Source organism: Chenopodium album, chromosome 18 (assembly GCF_948465745.1).
Source record: "Chenopodium album chromosome 18, dcCheAlbu1.1, whole genome shotgun sequence".
In the NCBI taxonomy this organism is placed as follows: Eukaryota; Viridiplantae; Streptophyta; class Magnoliopsida; order Caryophyllales; family Amaranthaceae; genus Chenopodium; species Chenopodium album.
In genome coordinates, this window is record NC_137851.1 from 28,374,959 (window position 1) to 28,402,861 (window position 27,903).

Below are 27,903 nucleotides of genomic sequence, written 5' to 3' on the forward strand. Positions count from 1 at the left end.
AAAGCTATAAATAAGAAAAATTGAGCGAAGAGGGCCGCACAAGCCGTGCGCACGCACAGGCCGTGCGCACGCACAGCCCAGCCGCGCACGCGCACAGCTGGGTCTGCACGCACGCACCCCTGTGCTGCGCGCGCGCACCCTTGTGCGATGCACTAGGCTTTGGCTCCTTCGCTTGCTTAATCAAACTCTGCGCTCCCGAGCATCCCCATCATCAGTGCACTCGAGATGATGCCGGCGAACAAGGCAGTCCCAAAATGAGCAAATTGACTTGATTATTCACCTACAAAACACAAATAAAACAAAGAGAGAAAGCGTAGCAAGGCAAAATTAAACTAAAATTATGAATTATCAACTAAAAATATGAAAAACACGTAAAAACCAATCGAGAACTAAAGTGAATTATAAAAATGGAAAATCAAATAAAACTAAGAGAATTATATGAAAATGATGAAAGAAAATGAACCTAAATCTTATTCTTTTGAGCACCATAAACGACGCTCATCAGCAGCTGAGGTAGCAGATTTGTTAGGTCCGGTCATTCAGCATATCAGGACTCGGCCGGTGCCTCGAGGTGGTCTTAAGAGTGGGCGATCAGAGTTGGCTTATGTTCTTGCCCATGGCTTTGACATGGCTGAGACGACACCTGAGCAGCGAGTGCGAATTTTTATCTTGATTCTCATTTTCGGGACTCTTTCTCATGATAGGATTTCTCGTGCGCTTGTTTGCTACCTACCTTATCTGGTAAAGATCGGCGAGATAGGATCTTATAGTTGGGCTAGCATTGGATATGCTGATTTACTCTCGTCGCTGCGTCATGGCTGCAGGCAGTTGAATGACCAGGCCCCTATTGCTGTCTACGGTTTATGGAGAGTCGTAGAGGCGACGATCTTTCTTCTTCTTGTTTTGTTTTAAACCAGTTTAACTCATGTTTAGAGATTACTTTTTATTGCAACTGTGGTTCTATGAGTACTTTCCGGGATTGGCCCCTTGACGGCGGCGTGGAGCGATCCATGATTTCCCTGTTGGAGCCAGCTGGCGTGACCGAGGCAAGTCACGAGTGGAGTCCGTATCTGCGCTGCGCGAGCTGCTGCGTCGAGACACCTCTTCTGTTGGGGTAAGAATTGATTTCGCAGCATGTTATTCTCTACTTTGATGTTATTTTTCAGCATTCATTGCGACTTTTATGGTTTTCAGGTTGCTGTTGAGATCCAGTTTCGGCCTTGGGCTGGGATGACCGATCTTCCTGAGGCCTTGGAGCTTTCAGCGTGCGTACTATTTTTGTTGGTACAACACGCTTTGTTTGGTATCTTGGGGATCGCGTTGTTCGTCAGCACAACGCTGACCGCTTTGTGGTGCCTTTGTCTCCACCGGAGTCGATGCTGGATTCATGTTTTCTTGGGGCATTGCTGAACAGGGGGGGGGGGGCGCTATACATTTCCTTGGTAGGAGCTCATGAGTATGGAGGGAGATTATTCACAGGACTTGCTTCCTTCCTTGGCTCCTCTGCCCCGTCTTCCCGAGGTATGATTTCCTTTGAGAATTTTGTTATTAGTCTCTGTTTAAACTGTCGAATAACCTGATTATTCGATCATGTTTTCAGACGATTGCTCGTCGTATGGGGAAGGTTGAGGTCCCGCCTCAATCTGTCCGTTACCCAAGGCCGATTGGTATTACTGAGGATCATATTGCTGACGCACCGGAGGGTTTTAGACAGGCACAGGAGTCTCTGCCTGATGTGTTTGAGCCGGTAAGCTTTTTGACACGTTATTCACCCTTTTTAATACTACTTGTTACTGATTTTCCTTTGTTCTTAGCCTACGCACTCGGACATGATGGGATTTATGAAGTTGATTGACGCTTTGAAGTACTGCATCATCAAGCTTCCACGTGGCGAGAGTTGTCGGGGCGGTTCTAGCGATGTTCTCGAGGTATATTCACCTGCTTTCCCAGATTTACCATTTGTTCTATCTTGCACTATTGACATCTTTTCATTTTGTGTCTTTCAAGAGCGACGGAGGTCTCGCTCGCGCTCGAGGCATAAAGACTCGGACGAGGGGGAGCCTAGTCGCCGCAGATGGTCTCCTGAGGTTCGTCGGCATTCTCAATCTCAGTGGCAATAACCTTCGACTTCTCAGCCATTTCATGAGGCTCAGTGGCAGCGGCCTCAGTCTTCTCAGCTATTTCAACACTTTCAAGGTCAATGGCAGCAGCCTTCTTCTTCCCAGCCATTCCAGCCTTCACAACCTGAGTTTAGGCCAGTCATTACTCCCGTGGACCAGGGTTTATACTCAGTTCCATTGTTTGGGGCACTGCCTCCACTGGTGCAGGGCTTATTTTCAGTTCCATTGTCTAGGACGATGCCTCCACCGACGCTTCCTACCTCTTGGAGTTAGCCTACGCCATTTACCAGCTGGACCGGTCCTGCTTTGAGTTTGTCTTCTACTGGAGCTATAGGGACTAGTAGGGATACTACTCCTCGTACCCGGATGATGGAGGGACTCTTTGGTCTGCCGTTCCCGTATTCGCAGGCGGAGGGTTCTGGAGAGTTTTGACCGAGGGTTTTTATTATGTACTTTGATTGATGATACTTGACACTATTTATGTATCATGACTCATTTTGTATATTTTATTCACACTTTATGCATTTATTAGTGTGCGTATTAGTGTGTGCTTGAGACTCATTGTGTGTGATTGTGTATTTATTAATGACGCAAAAAAAATCGTAAGTGGAGGGTACCGACCTTCCCCAAAAGAAAAAGAAAACGGGACAAATTTTGCAATTTCCCCAAAAGGAAAAGAAATAAAAATTGGACAAGTTTTACAACTTCTCCAAAATAAAAAGAAAATAAAAATGGGGTAAGTTTTACAACCTCCCCAAAAAGAAAAGTAAAATAAAAATAAAAATAAAATAAAAATAAAATGAAACATGAAAATAAAAAAGTGAGAATTTTATTAGGAATAAAATTCTCGAAAAATAAGATTAGAAGATAGACGGTGAAGGAAAAACAATAAAACTCCGGATAAAAATGGGTAAAGGATAGAAATATGAAAACGCGTGGGCACCGCGACACGGCAGTATATACCGTGTCACGGCAAAATATGCCGTGTCGCGGCACAGATTTCGTGACACGGTGGATTTTCCCGTGTCACGGTGCGCGTATTTTACAACGGTGTACTTTGCGCGTATAGAATGATAGATTTTGAGCGTTTCTAAGCGTTTTGGCTATAAAATAGGACCAGTTTATTCATGATATACATAATTATGAAACATAAAATAATTAGAATTTCATATTTCAATAATAATGTCTCAAAAGTTTGATAATACATTGCGTGACTGGTCTTATTCTTTGACCAATGCAGACAAAAGAGAGCTGGAATTGTTTCATGTCAGAGGCTTATTAGCCTTAAGGCATGTAGCAATTGAACATGATTTTCTGAGGGCAGCTTTAGATTATTGGAGTCTAGAAACTCATTGTTTCAAATTTAATTATGATGAAATCTGTCCCCTGCCGGAGGAATTCGGTGCCATCTTTGGTTTTCCTGCGAGAAATCTCATTGCAATGCCAACCCTGCGTGAATATTATTACCAAGATTTTGAACATTATCTAAATCTGACAGATCCAGATTTAAATAAAATTGTGTGCGGTAATGAAGTAGATCTAGAAAGGCTTGCAAATTTGTATTTCAATCGTCCTGTCTATGAGTCTTATCATGTATACCGTAGAAGGGTTTATATTTTTTGCATGTTTAGCAAGCTTTTATTTGCAAACGGTAGGGTAGGACATGCTTGTTTAGCATCTGTGCTTGAACATGTTGAATCTGGAAGATCTCCTATGCCTACTTGCCTTGGAGAAACGTTGCGTGGCCTTGACGAAGCAAAAGCTGACCGGAAAGCCATCAGGAAGGGCTCTCTAGTACTGTGCCAGGTGAAAACGCGCCCTGATTAGCCCCCGTGACATATAGCAGGCGCCATGTCACAGTACATGTTTGCCGCGACACGGTGCATTCTGCCGTGTCACGGTTCTTTTCTGCACCTTTTTATTATTTTTTTTTATTATGCAGATTTGGTTGATAGAGCGTTTAGAACTTTTCAAAGCCCCCGACGATATTGAAAAATATGGTCCCAACGATCTAGTCCGTAGGAAGAAGAATTACTCTGCAAACATGTCTTATGATGATTGGAAGGTGTTCTTTGCAAAGAAAGAATTCTCCATTCGGTGGGTGGTGCCTTGGTGGAGGCTTACTAGGATGGTTGGCACGAATGATACTCCGTATTGTCGCGTTCCTAGTATTTCAAAGTTGACTTTTTATTGTCCTTCCCGATTGATGCGACAATATGGACTTGAACAAGTAGTTCCACGCTATAATGATAGTCCTCGTGAAGTATCGTTGCATGAAAGTAATGTTCACAAGTACGAGACTTATTGGATTGGAAGGCCTTTGTGGACCGTTTCTGCAAGTAACCAAGCTCCTCCTTCCTTGTCTAGTGCATACAAGGCATGGTTGAATCCTCGAAGTAGAAGGGATCGAGTCGGATCACGCAACTTTGATGTGAAGGGACGTCTTGGAAGTAAGAAGGCGCCTCCTAAAGATCGTCTAGGTCCGAGAACACAAGGAATTGAGTTTAAGACTCCTATAATGCCTAAAAAAAAGAAGAATTATGTGAAAGGGTAAAGAAAAGATGGTTTATAGAGAGAAGCAACCTAAGAATTCTATGAAAGATGAAAGGGGTGAAAGTTCAACTAGAGGTGTGACGGTTCGGGCTACAAAAGACACATTAATGGTGAAGGCCGACCTAGTTGAAAAAGAGAAGGAGGTTCCTAAAGTGAAGAAGGATTAGATCGATATTGCTTTGCTTATATGATTTAAATTTTAATTTTTTAAATAAGGTGCATGATGCCAATAATTGTAGTCACATTTATAATAATAACATATTTATATTTGCCTTAAATAAAAATAACAATGACTTTTTTTATTTTTTTATTTTTTTTTTTAATATCCGAGTCACAAAGTTGGACGCAATGGAAGAATAATAACAATCGTCGAATATTCGTAAAATAACAGAATTTGCAAAGTCCAGGGTCTGCCGTGCCACGGAAAAATATCCTGCGTCACGCTGTTAAATACCGTGACACGGGGCTTTGTCAGCTGCATTTTATATGTCTAAATTCCACCGTGCTACGGTGTGAGCTGCAGTGACATGGTGTTGGCTGTCGTGGCATGGTAATACCTGATGTGGCGCGACATCTTTTTTTTTTTTATAATTTGCCGTGCCACGGTAAAATTTCCCGTGTCGCGGTAGAAGCTGACGTGGCGCTGTAGCTGCTGTTGTGGGATTTTCATGATTTTAGCTCTATTTTTCTCCCTTGTGTGTTGTACTTGGTCGACGAAGGAAGGATTTTATTATTATTTTTTTTAAGGTGGCCGGGCCCCCTTGAGGGGTTGCCTACGTATCCTTAAAAGGAATCAGGCTAAATGTAGCTCTATTGGGTCATGAACCTATGCAACTAGGCATAAAATTTCTTGAATTGATCCAAGTTGGTTAAATTGTGGAAACCGTTACCGTCCATGTCTACCAATTGTGCCGCTACGCCAGACAAAATGGATTTAACAATGTACGGACCTGGCTAGTTTGGTCTAAATTTTCCTCTTGGATTCAACACATTTTTGCGAAGTGCCTTAAGCACCAAGTCACCTTCCTTGATGTTCCTAGTCTTGACTTTTTTATTGAAATGTCGTGCCATACGCTGTTGGTAGGCTTGGACATGATGCAAAGCTGCCAAGCGTTTTTCGTTGAGTAATACTAGTTCATCATATCTTGCTCTAATCCAGTCGACTTCATCTAGTTGGCTTTCCAACACGGTGTAGGGTGATGATATGTGATGCTTGATATGATATTTTGCCCAGAGGGCGAAATGTAGCTTACTTGGCCAATCCTTGTAATTTTCCGTCATTTTTCCGATGATAGTTTTCACATTCTTGTTGGCCGATTCAACCACACCATTTGTTTGTGGTCTGTAGGGTGATGATATGTGATGCTTGATATGATATTTCGTTAATAGTTTTGCGCATTCGGCTTGGAAATGCGTTCCATTATCACTGATCATCTCATGAGGTACCCCATAACGGCATATGATATTTTTCTCAATGAATTGAGCTACATGTTTTGATGTGAGCTTAGCATATGAGGCAGCTTCGACCCATTTGGTGAAGTAGTCGATTGCTGCAAGGATGAACTCATGTCCCCCTTGCCCTGGTGGCATTATCTTTCCAATGATGTCGATACCCCAAGTAGAGAAAGGCCATGGAGAAGTATATGTGTAGAGAAGTGAAGGTGGAACGTGCTGCATATTTGCGTAGACTTGACACTTCATACATTTCTTGACGTATTCGTGACAGTCTCTCTCCATGGTAGTCCAATAATATCCTTGTCGTTGAATCTTTTGGACTAACATTTTAGCATTCATATGCGTTCCACATATTCCGGTATGAAGGTTTTCCATGGTTCTGTATGCGTCTTTCTTCGCTATGCATAAGAGATTTCTCCCTTGAGCGGTCCTTTTGTGGAGTTCTCCCCTGATAAGCACATACTGTGAGGCCAGGAGCCTCAAAGCACGGCGTGCCCTTTTATCAATATTAGGAGGGTGTTCTCCCTTCGTCAAATAATTAAGGATATCTGTATACCATGGCTCTTCATCTTCTTCTTGTGCTTCTTGTTCATCATCAAGTGTGTGAACATAAGCCGACTCATATCTTCTTTCTATGGTCAATGGCATTCTGATTGTGTCTGTTGAAATTCGCACCATTGATGCTAATTTAGCCAGCGCGTCGGAAAACTGATTTTCTTCTCTAGGCAAGTACGTATATTCCACTTCATCTAGTTGCTCTGTGAGAGTTTCCAGATGAGCTTGATACGTAGTAAGACTTTCACTTCTCACTTTCCATCTTTTGGAGATCTGGTTGATGATTAGTGATGAGTCACCGTAGATTCTGAGCTTTTTAATTCCAAGGGCCACAGCTGTTTCCAATCCCAAGATGCATGCTTCGTATTCTGCAGCATTGTTGGTGACATAAAAGTCGAGCTTCTTAGAAATCGGGATGTGTTCTTCGTTGGGTGATACGAGCAAGTCTCCTACACCACAACCCTTTTGGTTCGAAGCTCCATCGAAATAGAGTGTCCAGCTATCATCCTCGGTCATGAGTAGATCTTCATTAGGGAAATCATACTCTTCTTCTTCTTTCTCAACTTATTCTAGTGGGAAATCTGCTAGGAAGTCAGAAACCGCATAACCTTTGATAGCCTTTTGTGGTATGAATTTTAAGTCAAACCGAGCAAGGTTAAATATCCACCTCGATAATCTACCATTGAGTATTGCTTTTTCGAACAAATACTTGAGATGGTGCATCTTGGATACAATATGCACTGTATGAGTGAGCATGTAATGTCTTAATTTCTGCGTAGCCCACATGAGTGCAAGACACAACTTCTCAAGTGGTGTGTACCTGGTCTCATAACCCTGAAGCTTTTTACTCAAGTAGTAGATTGCATTTTCCTTACTTTCGATCTCCTGTGCTAGCATTGCCCCCGTTGTTTCTCTTGTGACCGTAAGGTAGAGTCGAAGAGGAAAGTCAGGCATTGTTGGTGCTAGCACGGGTGGGTTTGCCAAGTATTCCTTGATTTTGTCGAAAGCTTTTTGGCAGTCGTCATCCCATGTAACTGGAACGTTCTTCTTGAGCTTCTTGAATATAGGTTCACATATTGCAGTTAGCTTAGATATGAACCTACTTATGTAATGAAATCTTCCGATATAACCTCGTAATTCCTTCTCAGTCTTGGGTGGTGGCATGGCCATGATTGCTTTGACTTTTGTGGGATCAATTTCAATTCCTCGGGAACTGATCATGTAGCCAAGTAGCTTGTTTGATGTAACTCCGAATGCACATTTTGCTGGATTCAACCTCATATTATATTTGCGGAGTCTTTCAAAGAATTTGTGAAGTGCAATGATGTGGCCTGGCCGATCTTTTGATTTGACGATCATATCATCAACGTACACCTCCACCTCTTTATGCATCATATCATGTAATAATACTGTGGCTGCTCTCTGGTAGGTGGCACCCGCGTTTTTCAACCTGATTGGCATTACCATATAGCAATATGTACCCCATTGTGTGATGAATGTGGTTTTCTCCATGTCTTCCTCGGCCATTAATACTTTATTATATCCAGCGTAGCCGTCAATGAATGATAGGAGTGCATGGTTTGCTGTGTTGTTGACCAGAATGTCAATGTGAGGTAGAGGGAACCCATATTTTGGGCTTGCCTTGTTGAGATCCCTGTAATCAACACACATTCTGACCCTTCCATCTTTCTTCAGAACTAGAACCACATTAGCTATCCATTCCGGATACTTGGATACTTTGATGAAACCTGCAGCCAATTGCTTTCTGATTTCTTCCTTGATTTTGAGAGCCACATTTGGTTTCATACGGCGTAACTTTTGTTTGACAGGCTTCATACCTGGAATGAGTGGTATTATATGCTGAGCTATATCCCTGTCAATTCCTAGCATATCTTGGTATGACCAAGCAAATACATCAACAAATTCACTAAGTAATTTAATTAGCTCTTCGCGTTCGTCTTGACTTAGTGTTAATCCAATTTTAACTTCTTTGATAGTCGCATCATTGGAAATATTAACTGTTTCTGTATCTTCAATGATTGCTGTTTTATTTTCATGTTCTTCCATTGCTTTTAGTATTTCTTTGTCATTTTTATCATTAGCAAATCAATATTGATCAGGGTTAGGGGAATGACATGCATCGTAAGCAAAGGTACTCATTTCATTGAATTCATTGGTCATTACATTAAGGAGGGTAAGGTCAGCTGCGACCTCGCCGGAATTATTTGGGATAGGGAGGGGAAACTCAACAAGGGGCTCAAAATTAAGGGGAACTACATTAGACTCAATAGCAGAAAGGGGGTCGGCCTCAGATCTTAAAGACTTGTCTACAGACTCAGACTCGGACTCGGACCCAGACGATTCAGATTCATCAAACATAGGACCTTCGCTAGCGGTCACTTCCAACTTCTCTCCACTTGGCGTAGTGATCTTCACCATCTTGCGCCATCCTTTTGAAACACCATCAGCCGGGACGATTAACTCAGAGGGGTTAAAATCTTTGCTTGATATGACAGCTTGAATGAGCTTAGAATCGTCATTACAAACAGGCTTGGGTTCATTCTTTTCTAGTCCAAAAAGAAGATTAATGTTCACATCATCAAAGCTTGGACTAGGTGGTTTCTCAGCTGTGAAGAACTCATTGCCTTCATCGACAAAGTCACAATCAAGGAACATCTCGAAACCTGGCTCACGCTTCCCATCGTGGACGAAAGGCTCGGGGAACTCATAGCATGGGAAATTTTCCCCTTCTTTGATGTACTGACCGTTGAGAGTGAAGGGGTATGGATCCATGGCCATTTCTGTCTTCATGGTTCGAGCATTATTGCGAGCCTTCATTTTCAGGAGAGCCTGTTTCATATCTTCTTTTGTTGGCTTGAATCCCAAGCCAAAGGTATCTTTCTTAGGTGCTCCAGGATGGCCCCAAAGTTCAGCTATTTTCTTTTTTAGTCCGAGGGTCATTCTAGGGAAATGCCCTTGCTTCTTCATAATTGCATTGATGTTGGTATTCGAATAAGGATCGAAGTCGAGGTGACACTTCTCCTCTTCTTCGATTATGAGAACATCATCTAGTGAAAGACCCTAAAGATCCTCATCTTCCTCGTCATGTTCGACATGGACAATGGGAGTATCAATAACTTGAATGCGCATGGGGGAGGCATCAATGGTGATTGGAATCCCTCCAACTATAGCTTTCACCTTTTGGTGAAGTGATGACGGAATCGCCTTTAGCTCATGAAGACAAGGACGTCCTAACAGCAGATTGAAAGAAGCCTTAATGTCCACCACCTGAAACTTGGTGCGACGTTCAATGGCTCCAGTAGTTATATTTAGCGTGATAGTACCCACGGTTTGACGGCGAGTATTATCGTAAGCACGAATCCCTTGAGTAGAGGGAATCAATTCTTCATTTTTTATGCCCAACTTCTTTGCAGTGCGGGGAGTGGGCATACATTAATTGCTGAGCCATTACCAACTAGGCTCATAGGAACATTCATCTGCCTACACACCACAGTGAGGTATAAGGCCTTGTTATGTTGGTCCCCTTCCGGGGGCAAATCCTTGTCAGAGAAGGAAATCAGATTACTGGTACTTGGCAATTCGATAGTGAGAAAGCTGACCAGCCCTTGAGGAGTCATATCACTATCAACTCCTTTTTTCACCAAAGCATTCATCACAGCCTTTCGATGCTCGTGGGAGGTGGCCAAAAGCTTCCATAAATTCATTTCCACCTTAGTCTTTTGTAATTGTTTGATCACATCGTTTTTCACAAGGTCGATGGGATCAACTATTGGTTGTGATTACGGTGGAGGTGGAGGTGGAATAGGTTGTTGCAACCGTCCATTTCTGGTGAGAACCTTGACCTCAAGGTCTCCCCAAACATTTTCACTAGTGCCAAGAGATGAACAGGCTATATCTTTGAGATAGACGTCTTCATCGTCACTATCCCAAATTCCATTCACTTCTTCACAGCTTGAAATAAATACAACTTCTGGTAGAGGTTTATTCACAGGTCGAATGAGTAGTGACCGATCAAAGGAGATTTCATCTCCCATGATAGCTAAAGCATCAGAAAGGGGACCTGTTTGAATATTGGGCTTCTTGCCCCCTGGAGGGACAGGAAGTTGATTAGCATCAATCAGGTCCTGGATTGCATCCTTCAACCTCCAACACTTCTCAATAGTATGACCTTTACCATGATGAAATTTGCAATGAGCATTGGGGTCATAGCTAGCAGTTCTGTTCTCTGGTCGAGGTTCTAGAAAGGGTCTAATTGGCATAATCAATCCTTGACTATGCAAGCGATCAAAAGCAGCATCGTAGCTCATTCCTAAAGGCGTGTAAACCCTCCTTTGCCTTTGGAATTTCTAAGTGGGAGCATTAAGAGCAAACACATCATTGACGTTGTTGGTAGCATTATTGGGCTAAGAAGACGAAGAAGGAGTGTCGTTCTTCTTGTTTTTCCAAGTGTTGTTATTGTTATTGCTACCAGCAGTCTTCATCAATTCATCTTCGATATTGATCCCAATATCGTACACAACTTCGAAGGTGTTCAAAGGTAGAAACTTCAAGTGCTGCTTGTACTTATGAGTCAAATTCGCAATAAAAAGGCGAACCATCTCCTTCTCCTTGGGAGGATCCACCAAGAGTGCAGTTGTTTCTCTCCCCCTGCTTAGATAAGTAGTGAAGCCTTCATTCTCTTTCTGTTTGAGAATGGAGAGTTCACGTTCAGAAGTCTTAGCTTGGATGTTACACTTGTAACGGTTCATGAAACTTTCAGTAACATCCTCCCAAGTCGCAACATGTTTGGATTCCAGAGAGTAGAACCACTATTGACAGGCATGCTCCAAGGAAAGAGGGAACACATTAGGGAAGAGTGTCACATCTAATCCCTTAAGAGCCATAGTCGCAGAAAAAGCCTTCAGGTAGAACATCGGATTATCAGTAGGCTTGAACTCGGGAATGTCAGCAGTGGAAAATTTCTTAGGAAGCTTGTCCTTTATGGACGAAGAGGTGACAGGTTGCTCTACATAGGTGAACTCTTCAGAGATCTTACTCATCTGTTCTTTGATCTTGTCCATTGCAGCCATAGTGACATTGTTTTGATTGTCTTGCTCTACCGTGTTGACCCTGGTAGTGAGCTCTTGCATCATGGTAGACAATCTCTCGATGGACCTATTAATGTTCTCAATATCCTCCTTAGAAGCCATTGGTTGAAAGTAGACTGGAGACGGACTTTGTGGAGATGATTGTGGTGGTTTCTTTGTACGCCTCTTTGGTATAAGAGGTTGTTGAGGTATTGACTCGAACCGTAATAATCTACCCCTGCTTCTTGACTAAGTGCTGTGAAATCGAAACAAACACACCTTTAATGACTAGACTTAACCTTGACCCATCCGGAAAAGAAAATCAAAATTTTTTCGAAAATTTTTTATTTAAAAAAAAAAAGTATGTATGGGAGGATACCATCCGACTTACTCCGAAAAAAAAATGAAACAAAAAAAAAACACAATACCATCCTAAAGTACGGTCATAAAATGGTGCACGACTAAAGGAAAAGTGTGTGAACTTGACACGACATGTGAGTGATTAAAGGTTACGGACGCGTGTTAAGGCCGTACAGCTAGACATGACATCAAACTGGACATACAAACCGCACAAGCACGCACAAGGACCAAAAAATAGATTGAATGGACAAAACCCTGGGCACCGTGTCACGGTGCTAACTGTCGTGACACGATACTGTGCACCGTCAGACGGCACATTGCACCGTGTCACGGCATTTCACACCGTGGTGCGGCAGATCTGCCGTGACACGGTGCACAATTCCAGGCCTAAATTTGCATAATTTCCAGGTTTTAATCAATTCCACGTCCGTACTAATTACTATGAGGAAATAAAAACCCTCGGTCATAAGTTAAACAAAATGAGCAAACACATGTGGGTTAGCACCAAATAAACCACGTAGCATTAGTCACGATGATGTAAAAAGAGTTCGCAACCTAAGGTCAAGATCTATGTTCAACTATTGGTCAAGCTTTGGGTGTCAAAAGGGTACCATGGTTAAGATTTTGGAGGCGTTAGCAAGCCAGCCTCCCTAGAGGGTGTATGCCAACGGGCGGCTCTACGAGTTCGTGATGAAATCGAACGCGACTCCATGGTTTGGGTGGATTTAATAACTCGGATGAACCTTTTTTGCCATGAGCGTTTTTGGGTTGATAGAGCTTAAATCCCCCGGGGCTAAGACGTATGTAGAACACACATGGTTTTTTAGAAAAACCGAAGGAAGTTGACTGTGAGAACAGAAAATAAGCCACTGGACAGATTTATGGACTGTCGTGACACAGGAGAATGTACCGTGTCACGGTGCTGCACACCGTGTGACGGTGTACAGCGCCGTGACGTGGCAGCATCTGCCGTGGCGCGGCAGTCAGAAAATCTGACTGGTGCCCTGTTTTCCTTCGTTCGCAATCAAGTTATTCAATTTTTTCCTACGGTCAAAAACGTCTATGCTTATGCAAAAATGCCAAATTAATCACAGGAATATTTTTCAAGAATCTTTCAAGTCTCATCCACTCATCTTAATTAAATACCGATCACTCAAATCGATAAATAACCAAGAATCCTCCCCGGTGGAGTCGCCAAATTGTAGGCGTCGTTTGAAGTGCGCCTACGTAAAGTATGTGTGAATATGCTCGGCACTCATAGGAAGTGGGAATTGACATACATGATTAGGAACAAGGAAAGTAGAGAGCCGCCAACAAGTTTTTAAGGAACTTGTAAACCGTTAACGGATCATTATAAGGCAACCGCGAATAAGGGACAACGAAGACAACAACGATTAACCCGTGAAGGTTACACCCCATTCATAATCCATGAGATTACTAACTCCATATGGTTCGGAACCACGAAAGGAGGATCGGGGATGATGGTACGAAGTGAATCATGGAGTCACATTCGCCCGTATTGGCCTCTACTCGATTCTTATAGTGAAGAGTAATTCCTGCGATCTCAAAGGCATGCAAACAAAGATTCAATTTGCTCCAAACTATTATTAAGCTAAATTGGTTGAATATTAATGCAACACATAATTCTAAAATATTAGTGATCGCTTGATTTAACAACAAGATTAAAAAGGAACCTAAACCGGTTGTCCAAATTATCTTATTAGGCGTGATTTTCAATTACATATTCCCTTTAACATGCAATATGGTGGTAACAAATAATAATAGAAATCAACATTAATATTGGAAGCAATTTAACAATAAATCCAACAATATAAAATCGTTAGAAAAATAATAGAAATCAAAGGAACATAATTCTTACTTTGATTTTGTTTGCTTGCAACTATAAAACACTAAACGAGTTAGTAACTTCAAAGAAAATTAATGAAACAACAATTAAATTAAATAGAGTTTATTTGGGGCCAAACCCTCAAACAGTTCTACCTTTCACGCCTTGGCTTAAGGACATAACCTCGAGTAAAGTACGGACTCCTTGGAGTGCTTAAGGAAGGAATTTTGAAAGAATAGGGGTAGGCTAGTGTTTAGGCTAAAGCATATAAGAGAGAAAAAGAGAGTTCATTGATGCCTCGTACAATCAGAAATGAGGGGGTATTTATAGGGAAAATGAGCAGAGGGAACACACGGAACCCTAAAATGGAAAAAAACCCTAAAAACACTGCCGCGACACGGCAAAATATGCCGTGACACGGCAAAAATTGCCGTGGCACGGTGAACATTTATGTGACGCGGGACATTTTTGTGTGACACGGGAAATATCTGACCTACGAGAGGTAAAACGCGTGAAGGGATTACGCAGAAAAGACACGGGAGTGTCCCGTGTCACAGCACAGGAACCGTGTCACGGGGAACAATACTGTGGCGCGGCTTAGTGTCCTGTGACACGGCACTATATTCCGTGACGCGGCAAATCCTGCATCCATTTTTCCATCTAAATACATTTTTGCCCTAATTTCGTTTAGCCTTTTTAAGTGCCGATTCATAATTTCTGGCCATTTCTGATTTATTATTTATTAATTGGGCTAAAATAATAAATAAAATAAAAAGAATAAAAATATTTTGGCCAAAATAAAAATAAAACTATGCTTTGACTAAACATCAAGACTAATCCATGGACTATTTTAAAAACTGAATTTAATTAAATATGATTTTTTAAGCACTCTCGAGATTAAATACTGTACCCGACCATAATGGCGGTGAAAGGTTATTCCTCATCGGGTTTGGTTTCGGGGAGACATTTTTAGGTGTCTACAGGGTCCATAATACAAAAAATTGGGTCGATCTCAAGCAAGTGTTAACTCACCAGATGACTTGGATGCCAAGGTGGCATCAATTAAGGAACAAGTACGCAACAAGATAGTAGGTGAATTCAATGCTTAGGCGAAGCAGATGAACTTACCGAGCCTGCCGTTCCCCTCGACTACACCGGTCGACTCATGTAGTCACCCACAAGGATAAGGAGAAGATGAGAGACATGGAGGAGATGAGTTACATGGAGAAGATGTGCTACATGAGGTAGTTTCAAATCTATTACAAGTTTAAAATATTGAGTTACGTGTGATCTAAGTTGGCATTATTGATGAACTATTGCAGGTTGCTACTCCTACACATGCGGACTCGAGGGAGCTTGATAATCCAACACCGCATGAATTTCCATATTTACAGGTGATTTGTTTAGTTCTAGCGTAATGAATTTCGTTGTATTATCAATTGTGTAGGAAAAGACCTCTTTTGATAACTTCTTTTTACAAGTGTAGGAAGACACCCGGTGTGCACTTCTAGGCCCCGGGCTATCAAATAGTGAAGAATTGCATTTGGTGGCATATGTTAGTGCACAAGCGACGACCGGTGATACAGTCCATTTTCGATTGCTTAGGCCACAACATTACTCGGTTGGGATCAATTTAGTGATTATGGGGTTTGAAGACATCCCACTACCGGTGCCCATAGAAGAGGTTGGGATAATTGAACTTTGGCAAGCTCAAAGTAGCTTTGTGGAATGGCCACGTGCGTGGGTAAGGTTGATCAACTAGGTAATATATTTTTTATTTTATTTTTTTTTTGTGTTAAATAACCAATCTGCACTCTCTAACTTGTTCTCTTTAAAAAAAACCCAAAAATAGCACTCACTCACGACTACCGGGCCCCCATCTCCGATGCCGAGGTTGCGGCAGCCTTGGCTGCGGCTGCATGGGCTTCTATGGCCTTGGTAGCACCTGCCTGGGCTGCTACGGCGTTGGCAGCTGCACCTGATTGCATTTTTTTTTTATCACTCACTCGTTGAAGTTTCAGATTTCGAATAGAAGCCAAACTTCAAAGAGAAGGAGGGTGGAGAAGCTTGAAAGCATTAATCAACCTAAAAAGAAGATGAGTGAACAACATTCCAAGAGTGAACAAGCATCGAAGAAGAACTCTTCGAGAGGTTCACCCATGCAACCTACTACACTTGTTGAATACATTGTACTTCAATCGCTCTATAAGGATTTGATGTTTCTTCACAATCGTGTTAGTCATTTGGTCGATCCCATTGAAGTTGCACTTCCTAAAGAAATGTTCACTATGATGAGGATGCAGTTGCATGGATTACCAAAGAAGATGTGAAGGAATTTCTACGTGGTTCAATGCTTTACATTTCCCTCATTCAAACATTCATTAGGTATTTCAATGCCACTTAATCTATGTTATTCAAATTAGTGGTGATTATCCTTCATTTCCATTAATTTTTCAATGTTCATGCACGCAGAGCACTATAGGAGCACTTATGTTACACTGATTCTCCTTGTAAAGTTGGGTGGTTACGCCCCGAGCAGATATCCACTACTAGAATCTTAGGCAACCACCTTGATGTCATGTATTATATTGAATAGAGTATCAAGGAATTAGTGCGTACGGGAAACAAGTTCATATTCACCCCATGTTATGATGGGTATGTCTAACCATGTCAAATTCAATCGTTTCCCCTCATTATATGTTGACTCCTAATTATTGATTTGTTTGTGTATTGTGAATTTATGTAGGTTGCATTGGACCCTCATGGTGATTTGTTTTTCCAATAACACAATCTTTCACCTTAATTCAGCTCGATCAACAAAGAAGTTGCTCGTGAAGGCTATATTGCAAAAGTAAATATATATAGCTACCTAGTTATGATTATCATTACCTAACTCATTTAGTAGCCAGACGACTAATTAAATTTGAATGTACTTTACTACAGTGTTATGAAGAAGCTACATTGTCGAGCTCCTCAGGATCTTACATGGAAATCACCGACGGTAATTTACACAATATTGTGATTATCTTAATAAATATTGTGTAAATTATTGCTAATTAGCTATGCATGTTTGACTCATGTGATTTAGTAGTCATATAGGCCATATTTGGGCCATTTTTGATAAAATGCGTCTTAAAGCTTAGTAACATTAACTTTTGATGTGATTTCAATCCTTAGACACATAAGACTAGGTAACATTGACATGTTATGAGAAAGAAATAGTTCATTTGATAAGAAATGTAAAAAATGGGCTAAATATAAGTCATATAGGCCATATTTGGGCCATTTTTGATAAAATGAGTCTTAAAACTTAGTAAAATGCTCTTTTGATGTGATTTCAATCCTTAAGAACCTAAGACTAGGTAACATTGACATGTTATGAGAAAGAAATAGATAAGAAATGTAAAAAATGGGCTAAATAGAAGTCATATAGGCCATATTTTGGCCATTTTTGATAAAATGCGCCTTAAAACTTAGTAAAATGCTCTTTTGATGTGATTTCAATCCTTAGACGCCTAAAATATAGGTAACATTGACATGTTATGAGAAAGAAATAGTTCATTTGATAACAAATGTAGAAAATGGGCTAAATAGAAGTCATATAGGCTATATTTGGGCCATTTTTGTTAAAATACGTCTTAAATTTAGTAAAATGATCTTTTAATGTGATTTCAATCCTTAGACACCTAAGACTAGCTAATATTTACATGTTATGAGAAACAAATAGAAAATACATAATGTTTAACCTAATTAATTAATTCTAACATAATTTTTATGTATTTCAAGTTTTGCAAGGTACAAAAGGATGGTCCATTGACAAGCAAGGAACTTAATGAAGTTCGAGACATGTTGGCGCCTTTTATCACCTTTAACTTTTAAATGTCACTTCTATTTGAATTTATGTTTTGTTACTTTTTTAACTACATTATTCATTAATTAATTAGTATTGTTTGTATATATATAAGACACTTTTTATTTATTGTATTGTATTTGGGAATATTTATATCTATATATGTATTGTTGTTCTTATTTCAATTTAGAAATTATTCATATTATAATTATTATTAATTATAATTATAATAATAATATTATCATTGATAATTATTAATGATAATTATAATAATTTTTATAATTATAATTATTTTTGTTAATATCAATTATAATGGCACGAAAAGCAGGTTATTATTGCATGAAAACAGAAAAAAAAAATTACATGAAATGGCACCAATTAACCGGTTCCAATAAGTTAGAATGCAAAAAAAAAAAAAAAAAAAAAAAAAAAAAAAAAAAAACATAGCCCGAGAATATTTTTGGCGCCGGTTAACCGGTGGCATTACCGGTTAACCAGTGCCAAAACAGGTTTTCCCACCGGTTTTGAACCAGTGTCATTTGTTGGATGAATTGGCATCCCTCAAATACTCAATGGTTCAAAACCGGTGGGTTAGGGGGTTTTGAACCGGTGCCCTTTTGCTTTTTTCTACTAGTGTGATCATAATCTAACAGTCCATGATTTAGATTTATTTTGATTGGTACTTTATTCTTCTCATGCTCTAAACATGTAAATTGTGTGACGACTCCATAGCATACACCATGGTTTCAATTGCAGAATTATTCTCAATTTTACTCCATTCATGTAACCTTTTAGCTCATCCAGTTTCACCGAGTCTTGCTAAACTGTTTGCTATGTGATACGTTTGAAAGTCTCTACTAGAGTCTTTCTTGTTTGACTTAGTATTTAGCCTAGCTCACTTAGTTCAAACAATTACTTAGTTTTATACATGTAGGTTGAAAGCCTTTTAAAGTCCTTCAATTCATGTTTAACACGGTAAATTCCTTTACTCGTTCAAACATTTTATTAAGTCTATACAATAGATCTTAATTCGCAATATGTACTAAGTGTCGCCATTAGCTTGGTCCATTGTCGAAAATACTTTTAAATTTAAGCATTTAGCATTTGATAGTTAATTTATAACAGAGTTCGTAAACTTCTTGTTGCACCTTATAAGATTGACTCTTGCTCCCACTAAACTTCTTATCCATAAGAATTTCTATGTTTATCCATAAGCCAATCCTTTTATTAACTTTATGAGAAAATACATTCCAATTCCTCTATGCAATACTTCCTTCAATCCCATAATGGATTTCTTGAGCTTCCTTTCAAATCTAGCATTATTTAGATTTTCAAAACCCTTAGACTATTTTCATAGTCACTTCCAAAATCCTATTTTAGGAAGGCGGTTTTGGTATCTATTTTGCCATATTTCATATGTGCAATTTTTCTAGAATAATCATGAAAAGAATTGAGCATTCCGATTAGTGAATAGGTTTTTATTAAAATCAACTCCGTAAATTTAATTATATCCTATTCAACCAATCTAGCTATGTATGCATATACATTTCCACATTTGTTAGTTTTCTCCTTGAAAACTTATTTGCGATCGATGGGTCTTTCACCCTTCATGCAAATTAATCAAGTTTTAAACATGATTTCCAAACATGGAGTCTATTTTGGATTTTATGGCCTCTAACCATTATTCGGAATTTGGATTTGTCGTAGCTATCTTACAAGGTATTATTACCTTACTATCTAATAGTAAATAGTATGCTTGTAAGTCCTAGGTTTATTTCTAACTTAATAGAAATTTATAAAATACAATCCAAGCCTTTGGTGAATTCTATACCTATACGGGGTAACTGCATCAAACACTGAGTTTCAAGGCGCTTTCAAAGCCCTTTGATTATGTTGATCTTACTCCATCATTTCTGATGTTTTGTGAGTAATGAATTCTCTTTTAAGGCACTTGTAAAGTCCTTTTGAGTATTCTTGATCAATCATTCTCATGAAGCCCTTTTGAGTCTTCCGAGATTCTCAGTTCTAGTTTGTTGCTAAGCTCGATGGTCATCGAGTTCATTTTCCTCCCACTTGTCGTTTTGGAAATGTGTTACTTTCCAGAAAGACACCACGTAGAGCAACAAACATATGTTCTCAATTAGGTTGTGGAGGTAATGCCCGTAGTCTTACTTGAATGTTTACTAAGAGACATGTGTATTGTCTTTGAGTAAACGTTCGTTGTGAAACAAACAGTTAGCTCCTACTTGAGCTATCTTAGCCTTTATTCAGCCATTAAGCTCCCACTGAGCCACCTAGCTCTTGCTAAGCCGGTGAGCTTCCGCTGAGCCACTTAGCTCCCACTGAGCTAGTGAGCTCCCACTGAGGCTAAGAGCCTTAGACATATACTTGAAAAAGACATTTAGAAGTTAATTCTATCCATAACTGAATATGGTGTCCTTTCTTAGCTCCGACATTTTGTTTAGTGTAAAGTTATTCATTTGTGCAAATCTTTAAGTGTTTTATAGGAAGGGATGTGATCCTTCATCGTTCGAGTCATTTTCAAATGGCATCGAGGTCTCCGTGAAGACATACTATGTTCTTTGTGGAGTTATTTATGAAAATTTCAATTTCATAGCTTTGAGATGGTCACACTTGGCTCAAGCAAATATCGCTTGATCTAATCTAGACGTTGTTTGATATCTTGCCAAGTTGATTCTATACTTCATTGCACTTTTGAGCTACTCAAGGTCAACTTGGTTCACATTTGATGAAGATAGCCATATTCTTTCAAATTCTTTGTGAAATGTTGAAGTAATTGAATCTTCTTTAGCGTTTAGAGTTTTCATGTTAGGAAATGTTTGTTTATAATCAAGCATTCTTGACTCATAGTTTAGACAACCATGCCATTAAAATAAATTCGCAACTATTGCTCTTTACTTTGAATGTGAGTCTTTCCGTGTGTTAACAGATTGTTTGCTGATTATGGAACATAATAACCATTTATTTGTTCCAGCCTTAGCTTAAAAGGTCTTTAAACAAAGCATATGATCTTACAACCGATGTAGATCTTCTTGCTTCATTCTGAGCTTGTAAGTCAATAACTTAGCTTTACTTCAATGGTTTGAGGTCACTATCAAAGTGGAACACTCAAGCAGTATCCGATACTTGTGAAGATGATGAGTTGCTAAGTTAATTATAATAACATGAACTCTTTAGTAGAAATGGAATTTTATTCCTTTTCTTTGTTCCTTGTTTCCTATATTTCTTATTTATAAATCATCTCATAACCTTCAAGAACCATTTCTGTAAGAGTTTTGACTTTTATAATTTGTTAGGCATAATTAAGCATCTAGTGCGCCGTAAAACAAAGTTCCATCTTTTCCTTTAATTTGTACTTGAATTAATACATCAATGAGTTGTACTCACTAATGTATAAAGCGAAAAGATATGTTGGTTGTCAAGCATTGACAATTTTGAGTTTCCAACTCAATACTTCATGTTTATCAAAACTACCTAGTATTTTGAATACATGATGTCCAACCATCCTTATGGACTTAGTTACAAAAGTCAATTATGAGAATTGTATTTTAGAAATGCCTTTCCTTTCTTTGAGAACTATTCTCCAAGATTTCCTTTACCAATCATTGAAAAAAATATAATTTGATTTAGGATTCTACAAATATAAGCGCAAAGTATAACCATTTATCAAGAAAATAACATAATAAGTTTGAAATTTAAAAGCATTCATGCAAACTTTCAATCTTATTAAGCGTCTTATCCACGAATTAAATTTGTCCCCATTTGGCGAGAATAAGGCGATTCCAAGATCCAAAGAATCAATGAGTGATTAAGCATGCTTTGGCTTGTCTTAACACTTATTACTCTAAGGTAAGCAACTCTTTTCTAATGGCTCCAAGCCACTCTTGGTTAGATAAATCGTCGCATCTAATGCTCTCTCAACAATTTATCTCCTTTGCCATGACATGTTAGGACTCCATCACTCATATCGTTGAGTCTAACCAAAACCAACATGTATGTGATGTCTTGCTTTGGCAAACCCATCAACATACCTTATGTTTCCATGAATAATAGTGATGCCTCGCTTTGGCGTAGCCCATCATTACTCTCATTAGGTCAGTAAGTGTTGTTTTGGAATGACAAGTTTTACTCAATATTTTAGGGACTTAGGGTTTCTATTCGGTTAATTTAAGTGAACTTAATTAATCATCACAACATTCAAAATCCTAAACATGCATCTAACATATCATTCATATATACAAGCATAAATATATATCGAAAACATAAGTAAATGATGCATTTGGCAACTAGCATGACCCCTTGAGTCTTCAAGTCTTCAAGGGTCTTTTCTTGCAACTTCACGGCTTCGTCTTCCAAGAAGCTCCATCTTTAAGACATAACCAAAACAATGCAAATACTAGTATCTACGATTAGGACTAATCTAAATATTAAGGTACAAAAATACTCAACGGTTAGCAGACCGTATTTAGATTTACAAAATTACATGACGGAACGCAGTCCGTATTTTCTATCCTAATCGGGCTCCACTAGTTGTCATTTTATAAAACCTGTGAGAGAACATACTTTCCAATCATCCATTCACTATATGTGAATGGCCCATGCATTTTACAACGATAAACAAGTAATAATGCATAAACACGCATAAACTAGAAACTAACTTAGGTGGTTAATCCGATTAATGTGCCTAACTAAAACTAGTCAAAGTTGTTTAACCAATTATGTGATTAAGCGCAATTAAAATTGAAGCTCCCACTAAATTCCGCATCCAACTTAATTAATCCAATTAATTAAGCTGGTAATCCCAAAACTTTGCCAAAATAAATTTTTGCTAGTGCCGCTCAAAACCCAAGGCCTAGCCTCTAAAAGTTAATTAAAATAAATAAACATAATTAAAATAATTAAAATCGGCAAAAACGCAAAATACATAGCCCATTCCTTTCGTGTGCCTAGCACCAAGCAACATGGCTTGGTTTGCTAGGCACCAAGCCTCGGCAGGGGGGTGCGAGGCTACTGCTCGCACTGGCCTTGCTGCTGTGTTGGGCTCGTACTGCCTAGCAGCCATGCCCGCACAGCCCTCGCGCACCCCTCTACACGCATACAAGCATCGCACCACACTCTCTCGCACACATCGCACACACAGGCTGCCGCACCAAGCTGCTGCCCCATGTGCACACCACGCACGCACACAGCACTCGAGGCTCCCAGAAGCCTCAACAACCTCATGTGGGCTGCGCTAGCAGCCCAGCTGGTCAAGAGCTTGCTTGGGGCTCTTAGGCCTCGAGTTATATGCTCGTATCTCGGAAAAATTTCCGATTTTTGTGTGACATTTTTAATCAATTCTAAATTAATTTTAGAATAAATTTATTGAGCAAAAATGAAAATAAAACAAGTCTAACTTAATAAATTCATTCAAGTGCACAAAACCAAATTAATTCCAAGAACTATTCTTTAATGAAATTTGGTTCAACTTGATGCAACATAAATTAAAAAAGGACTATTCTCACCATTAATTTAACCAACATAAGTTAATTATGAGATTTGACAAAATTAAAAGAGAGTTGGAATTATGAACATAAATATTCAAATAAAGATTTCAACTTTAAGTTGTGAATCCTTGAAAAATTGCATATTCCAATATGAAGATTAATTAAAATTTTATCACAAGTTTGAAACTTTATGATTCCAATCAACTTAATAAATGATTAAATCAAAAAATTTCAATAAACATACATAGAATTTAGTACTGCAAAGTTCCAATCACTTAAAATAATTAAAGATTGAATCTTTAGTACTTATAAGCCTCAAGATACAAACTTTCACACTTAAAGCAATTTATTTGCAATTATGTGAAAATTTGAGCCAACTATTAAGCACCAATTACTACCAAGTAATTATGCTCAAAAGTGGTCTAAAATTGCAGAAGCATAAAGGAAAGAACCAAATGCATAATCACAATTAATATGCCATTAAGATTCAAGGTTTAAAAGATTTAAAAATTTTCGTCAAAATGAAAAACCCTTGAAATAGGCAATTCTGGGAAAATTTTGGTTTTTTCGCAACCCTAAAAGGATCAGAATGTTTCCAAAATATCGATTCCACCCAAAATTCACTAGTGTTGGGCGAAAATCTAGGTTCTGGAGCCAAAATTCTAAATAAAACGAGATTAAAATTAATAAAATCGAGCTACTAATCTAATTAGCAACACAACCAAAAATTAAATCCATTTTAAACACCTTGAAAATTTTAGTTACAAAAATAAATAAGCAAGACTCCGATACCGCTGTTGGGTTTCGGTAAGTCTAACTCACCGCAGAACAAAACCCGACCCCAAGACCCGCTCACAATTAATATAACTAAATGACATAAATAATAAGAAAGAGAGAAAAGACGATCTTACCCTTGTCGCGTACTTCGCTCACTCCGGAGCTCTTACTTGAAAAGCCAAGTCTTGCAAGTGCAGAGACCTCCTACGGTATCCACCCGCAACTCGATCCGATTGTTCTCTTACTTGGAGTTTAGCCGAGTCGGCCCAAAACACTACTCGAGTATTATACGAACTTAAAGGTTTTCTCTCAAGTGGAGATGTGTTTTTGAGTTCCTACTCAAGTGAACAATCCCAAGGTATGACTTGGCTATTTATACGGAGTGCTTCCTTGTGAATTCCTCTCATCTCTCAATGTGGGACTTTTTTTCAAATAGATCCCACATGGAAAGAATGTTGAATTCAATTCCTAGTTAAATAAACCAAGGAATCACTAAGTAACAAGTGTCACATGGTTAGGTGAGGACCACTTCCTCACTTGCTCCCCAAGGCAACTCACATCCATTGTGAGCTAACCATGTGGCACCCAACCTTGAGCCCTAAGATGGGTTCGATTGGGCCGCCACCCTTCAGCCTGTGTCCATGACCCGTTACCCGGGTCCGCGGCCCGCTGTCACATGGCGCTACCAACGAGGCGCACTGCCACATGGCACCGCCAACGTGGCGTGCTGCCATGTGCGCTGCCACGTGGCACGCTTCCCTAGCCTTTCGCGTGGCTAGGGTTTTTACTTATTACTTGAAGCATTTTCCCGTCTTGCCAATTCCTAAATTTTGGCTCGACTTTTGAGATTTGGTTAGCTCGGAATCCGACGTCTTTGTTTATAATACTCGAGCGACCCATTAATTACTTCCGGATTAATTCTTCGTATCGGATCGTTAGTTGCTTGGGTGTGATCTAAAGGGTTCAGTCAAGATTAAGCTGTAATATTAATTATACATTAATATTACTGATCGGAAGCGGCCTCCAACTAGGCATTCTGATCACTTGACCTCACTGAATAATTAGCTTTCTAATAATTCCGAACCCTCTATCGAAATAATACACTTGTTCGAAGGACACCATTCCTATCAGAACCCACTTAGTAAATGTCACGGTTGTTTTCCCAAGATTCACCATTTGTCCCCAAGCTTGTTCATATGTTCGCAAAATCTCTCTAATAGTGTTAACTTCCTCTACATTGGCCTTAGAAAAAATCTTACTATTATCAGCAAAGAACAAATGTGAAACAACCGGAGCCGACGGAGCAACTTTAATACCATGAAGCCGCTCCTTTAGTACCGCTTTATTAATGTGTCTTGACAACGCTTCAGCACATAAGATGAAGAGATATAGGGATAGTGGATCAGCTTACCGTAAACCCCTAACCGGAGTAAACTCCCCTGAAGGTGCACCATTTATTAGAACCGAGAATGAATCAGTTGAAACACAATGTAGCACTCGGTCCACCCAACTCTGCGCAAATTCCATTTTCTCCATAACTGCTCTTAGAAAACCCCACACCACCCTATCATAAGCCATTTCCATGTCCAATTATAAAGTCATCAAACCGCTCTCACTCCCTGAATTTTTCATATGATGAAATAACTCAAAGGCAACAAGGATGTTATCAGTATTCAACCTTCCCGGAATGAAAGCACTCTGATCAATAGAGGTAATATCAGAAGAAAATTTTTCAGACTATTAGCAAGCACCTTAGTGATCAATTTATATACCACATTGCAAAGATTAATAGGCCTGAAATCAGTCATATTTTCCAGATCTTTCTTTTTCAGGATAAGCACAATAAAAGTCTTATTAATAGAATCAGGAATTGCAGCACCATTAAGAACACTAAGAACCAGAGTAGTAACCGCAGAACCAACAATATGCCAATATGTTTGGAAAACAAAGGACACATACCATCCGGCCCTAGGGCCTTAAGAGGATTCATCTGTTTAAGAGCATCCACCACTTCATCCTTCGAGTATGGAGCACAAAGACCCGCATTCATCTCTTCTGTCATTCTACAATCCACCCCGGCCAAAGCTGCATCAAAATCAGTCGGTGTTGATGAGGAAAAAAGCGACTGAAAAGACGAGGTAGCCACCCCTCAAATCTGCTCATCATCCACGTGCTTAGAACCATCCTCAATTGTCAAGGAAGATATCCCGTTTTTGCTGCGCCGGCTAGAAGCTTTGCGGTGGAAATAGCTCGAATTTCGATCCCCCGCTTCAAACCACAATGCCCTCGATCTTTGCCTCTAATAAATCTCTTCCTGATGCAAAAAGCTCACAGATCTCACGCACTACCTTTCTTCTCTCATTCACCTGCGCAACACTACGACCCTCTTTATTCAACACTCCAAGTCTCTTCCTCTTCTTTCGAATTTCCCTAAAAAATTTCCTAAATTCCTTATCACTCCAGCTTCGCAATTCTACAGCACATGCCTCCAGCTTTTGGTCCACCGAAGCCCCTCCTAGATGCCAAGCATCCGAAATAATTCCCTCACACCCACCATGTTCAGACCACACTTGTTCAAAACAAAAGATCTTCTCCTCCACCTTCTTATTCTCCCCCTCTTGTTCATCTAAAATAATCTTAATCGGAGCATGATCCGACCATTCACGTTCTAAATTAAACACCTTGCTCCGCGAAAACTCAGTCAACCAACTGTGATTACCAAGAGCTCTATCAAGACGGCATTAAATATTGTCATCCCCGGGTTGACCATTATCACATGTGAAAGTATAGCCTGTAAAAGGAACATCCCGAAGCTGACAGGCATCCACCACCTCCCTGAAATTCTCCATTTTCCACATAGCTCTATCTTTTCCTCCTTTCTTCTCAGAATCGGACAGAATCTCATTAAAGTCACCTACACACACCCATGCCCCATCATCCGAAGTCGTCAACTCAGAGAGTAAAATCCATGACATATGGCGGTTATGGACTTCAGGCCACCCATAGAAACAAGTAAAGCGTCATCTAGCATAATGTAATCTCTTCACGTATACATCAATGTGATGAAGAGACATAGATCGTAACTCCACATCAATATACTTCGTCCAGCACAAAGCCACTCCTCCCACTCTACCACGGCTATCCACCACCAAACCCTCAGAGCCAACTAGTTTTGATCGAATTTTTACCATCTCCCCACTACTTAGTTTCGTCTCCATATAAGAAAGATAAGAGACGTGGCCTCTCTCCGTACTAAGTTCCGAAGATTATTAACTGTAGAGGTGTTGCCTAACCCTCTGTAGTTAATACACAAAATACTCATTGAGCTCGGTGGGTTTGTTGAACAGCTATTGCTAATTGCAATCTTGTTTGTTCATCTTCTAGCAATAATCTTTTCCCATTCCCTTCCTCAGCCCCCTCTGCACCTCCTCCACTCTCCTCTCCCTTTTTCCCAACATGCCATCATCAACCACCTCCATGTGACAATCATATTGATCCCTTTTCCTCACAATTTTCTTATAATTTTTTATTTCTACCCTTTATCACATTACTTCCAACTCCTCCCAAAAAGTTAAACACATCATCCCCTCCTTCCTAACTTTGGCAATCCCACTCCTCTTATCAATATTATGATTCTTATCCCCCCCTGCACTTATCATAGCCCCTGCTATGACATCCTGCTCCTCATTCTCCTTCTCTTCCTCCCCCGTAATCAACCTACCAGCATTCACATCCTCTTCCCATCCCCCCTCCCTATTAGCTACACTATTATCTACCTCAGCCTCCCACCCCT

At 39.7% G+C, this 27,903-nt stretch overlaps 1 protein-coding gene across 1 annotated transcript; it reads right to left on the reverse strand.

Annotated features, from left to right (window-relative positions):
- Nucleotides 1-2,061: 2,061 nt before the first annotated feature.
- LOC145592028 (uncharacterized) lies at nt 2,062-26,172 on the reverse strand. Its single transcript, XM_081648494.1, has 5 exons — nt 26,057-26,172; nt 25,883-26,000; nt 25,718-25,808; nt 25,284-25,474; nt 2,062-2,244 (listed from the first exon to the last, which is right to left on the reverse strand). The coding sequence occupies exons 1-5, from the start codon at nt 26,170-26,172 to the stop codon at nt 2,062-2,064; spliced, it is 699 nt and encodes a 232-aa protein (XP_081504620.1).
- Nucleotides 26,173-27,903: the final 1,731 nt, after the last annotated feature.

Coding starts and splice junctions, on each gene's coding strand:
- LOC145592028 (XM_081648494.1), bottom strand. CDS start 26,172: ATGACAGAAGAGATGAATGCGGGTCTTTGTGCTCCATACTCGAAGGAT. Junction 25,809..25,882: donor CTATTAATCTTTGCAATGTG/GTATATAAATTG, acceptor TCTATTGATCAG/AGTGCTTTCATTCCGGGAAG. Junction 2,245..25,283: donor AACAAGCTTGGGGACAAATG/GTGAATCTTGGG, acceptor GCCTAAACTCAG/GTTGTGAAGGCTGGAATGGC.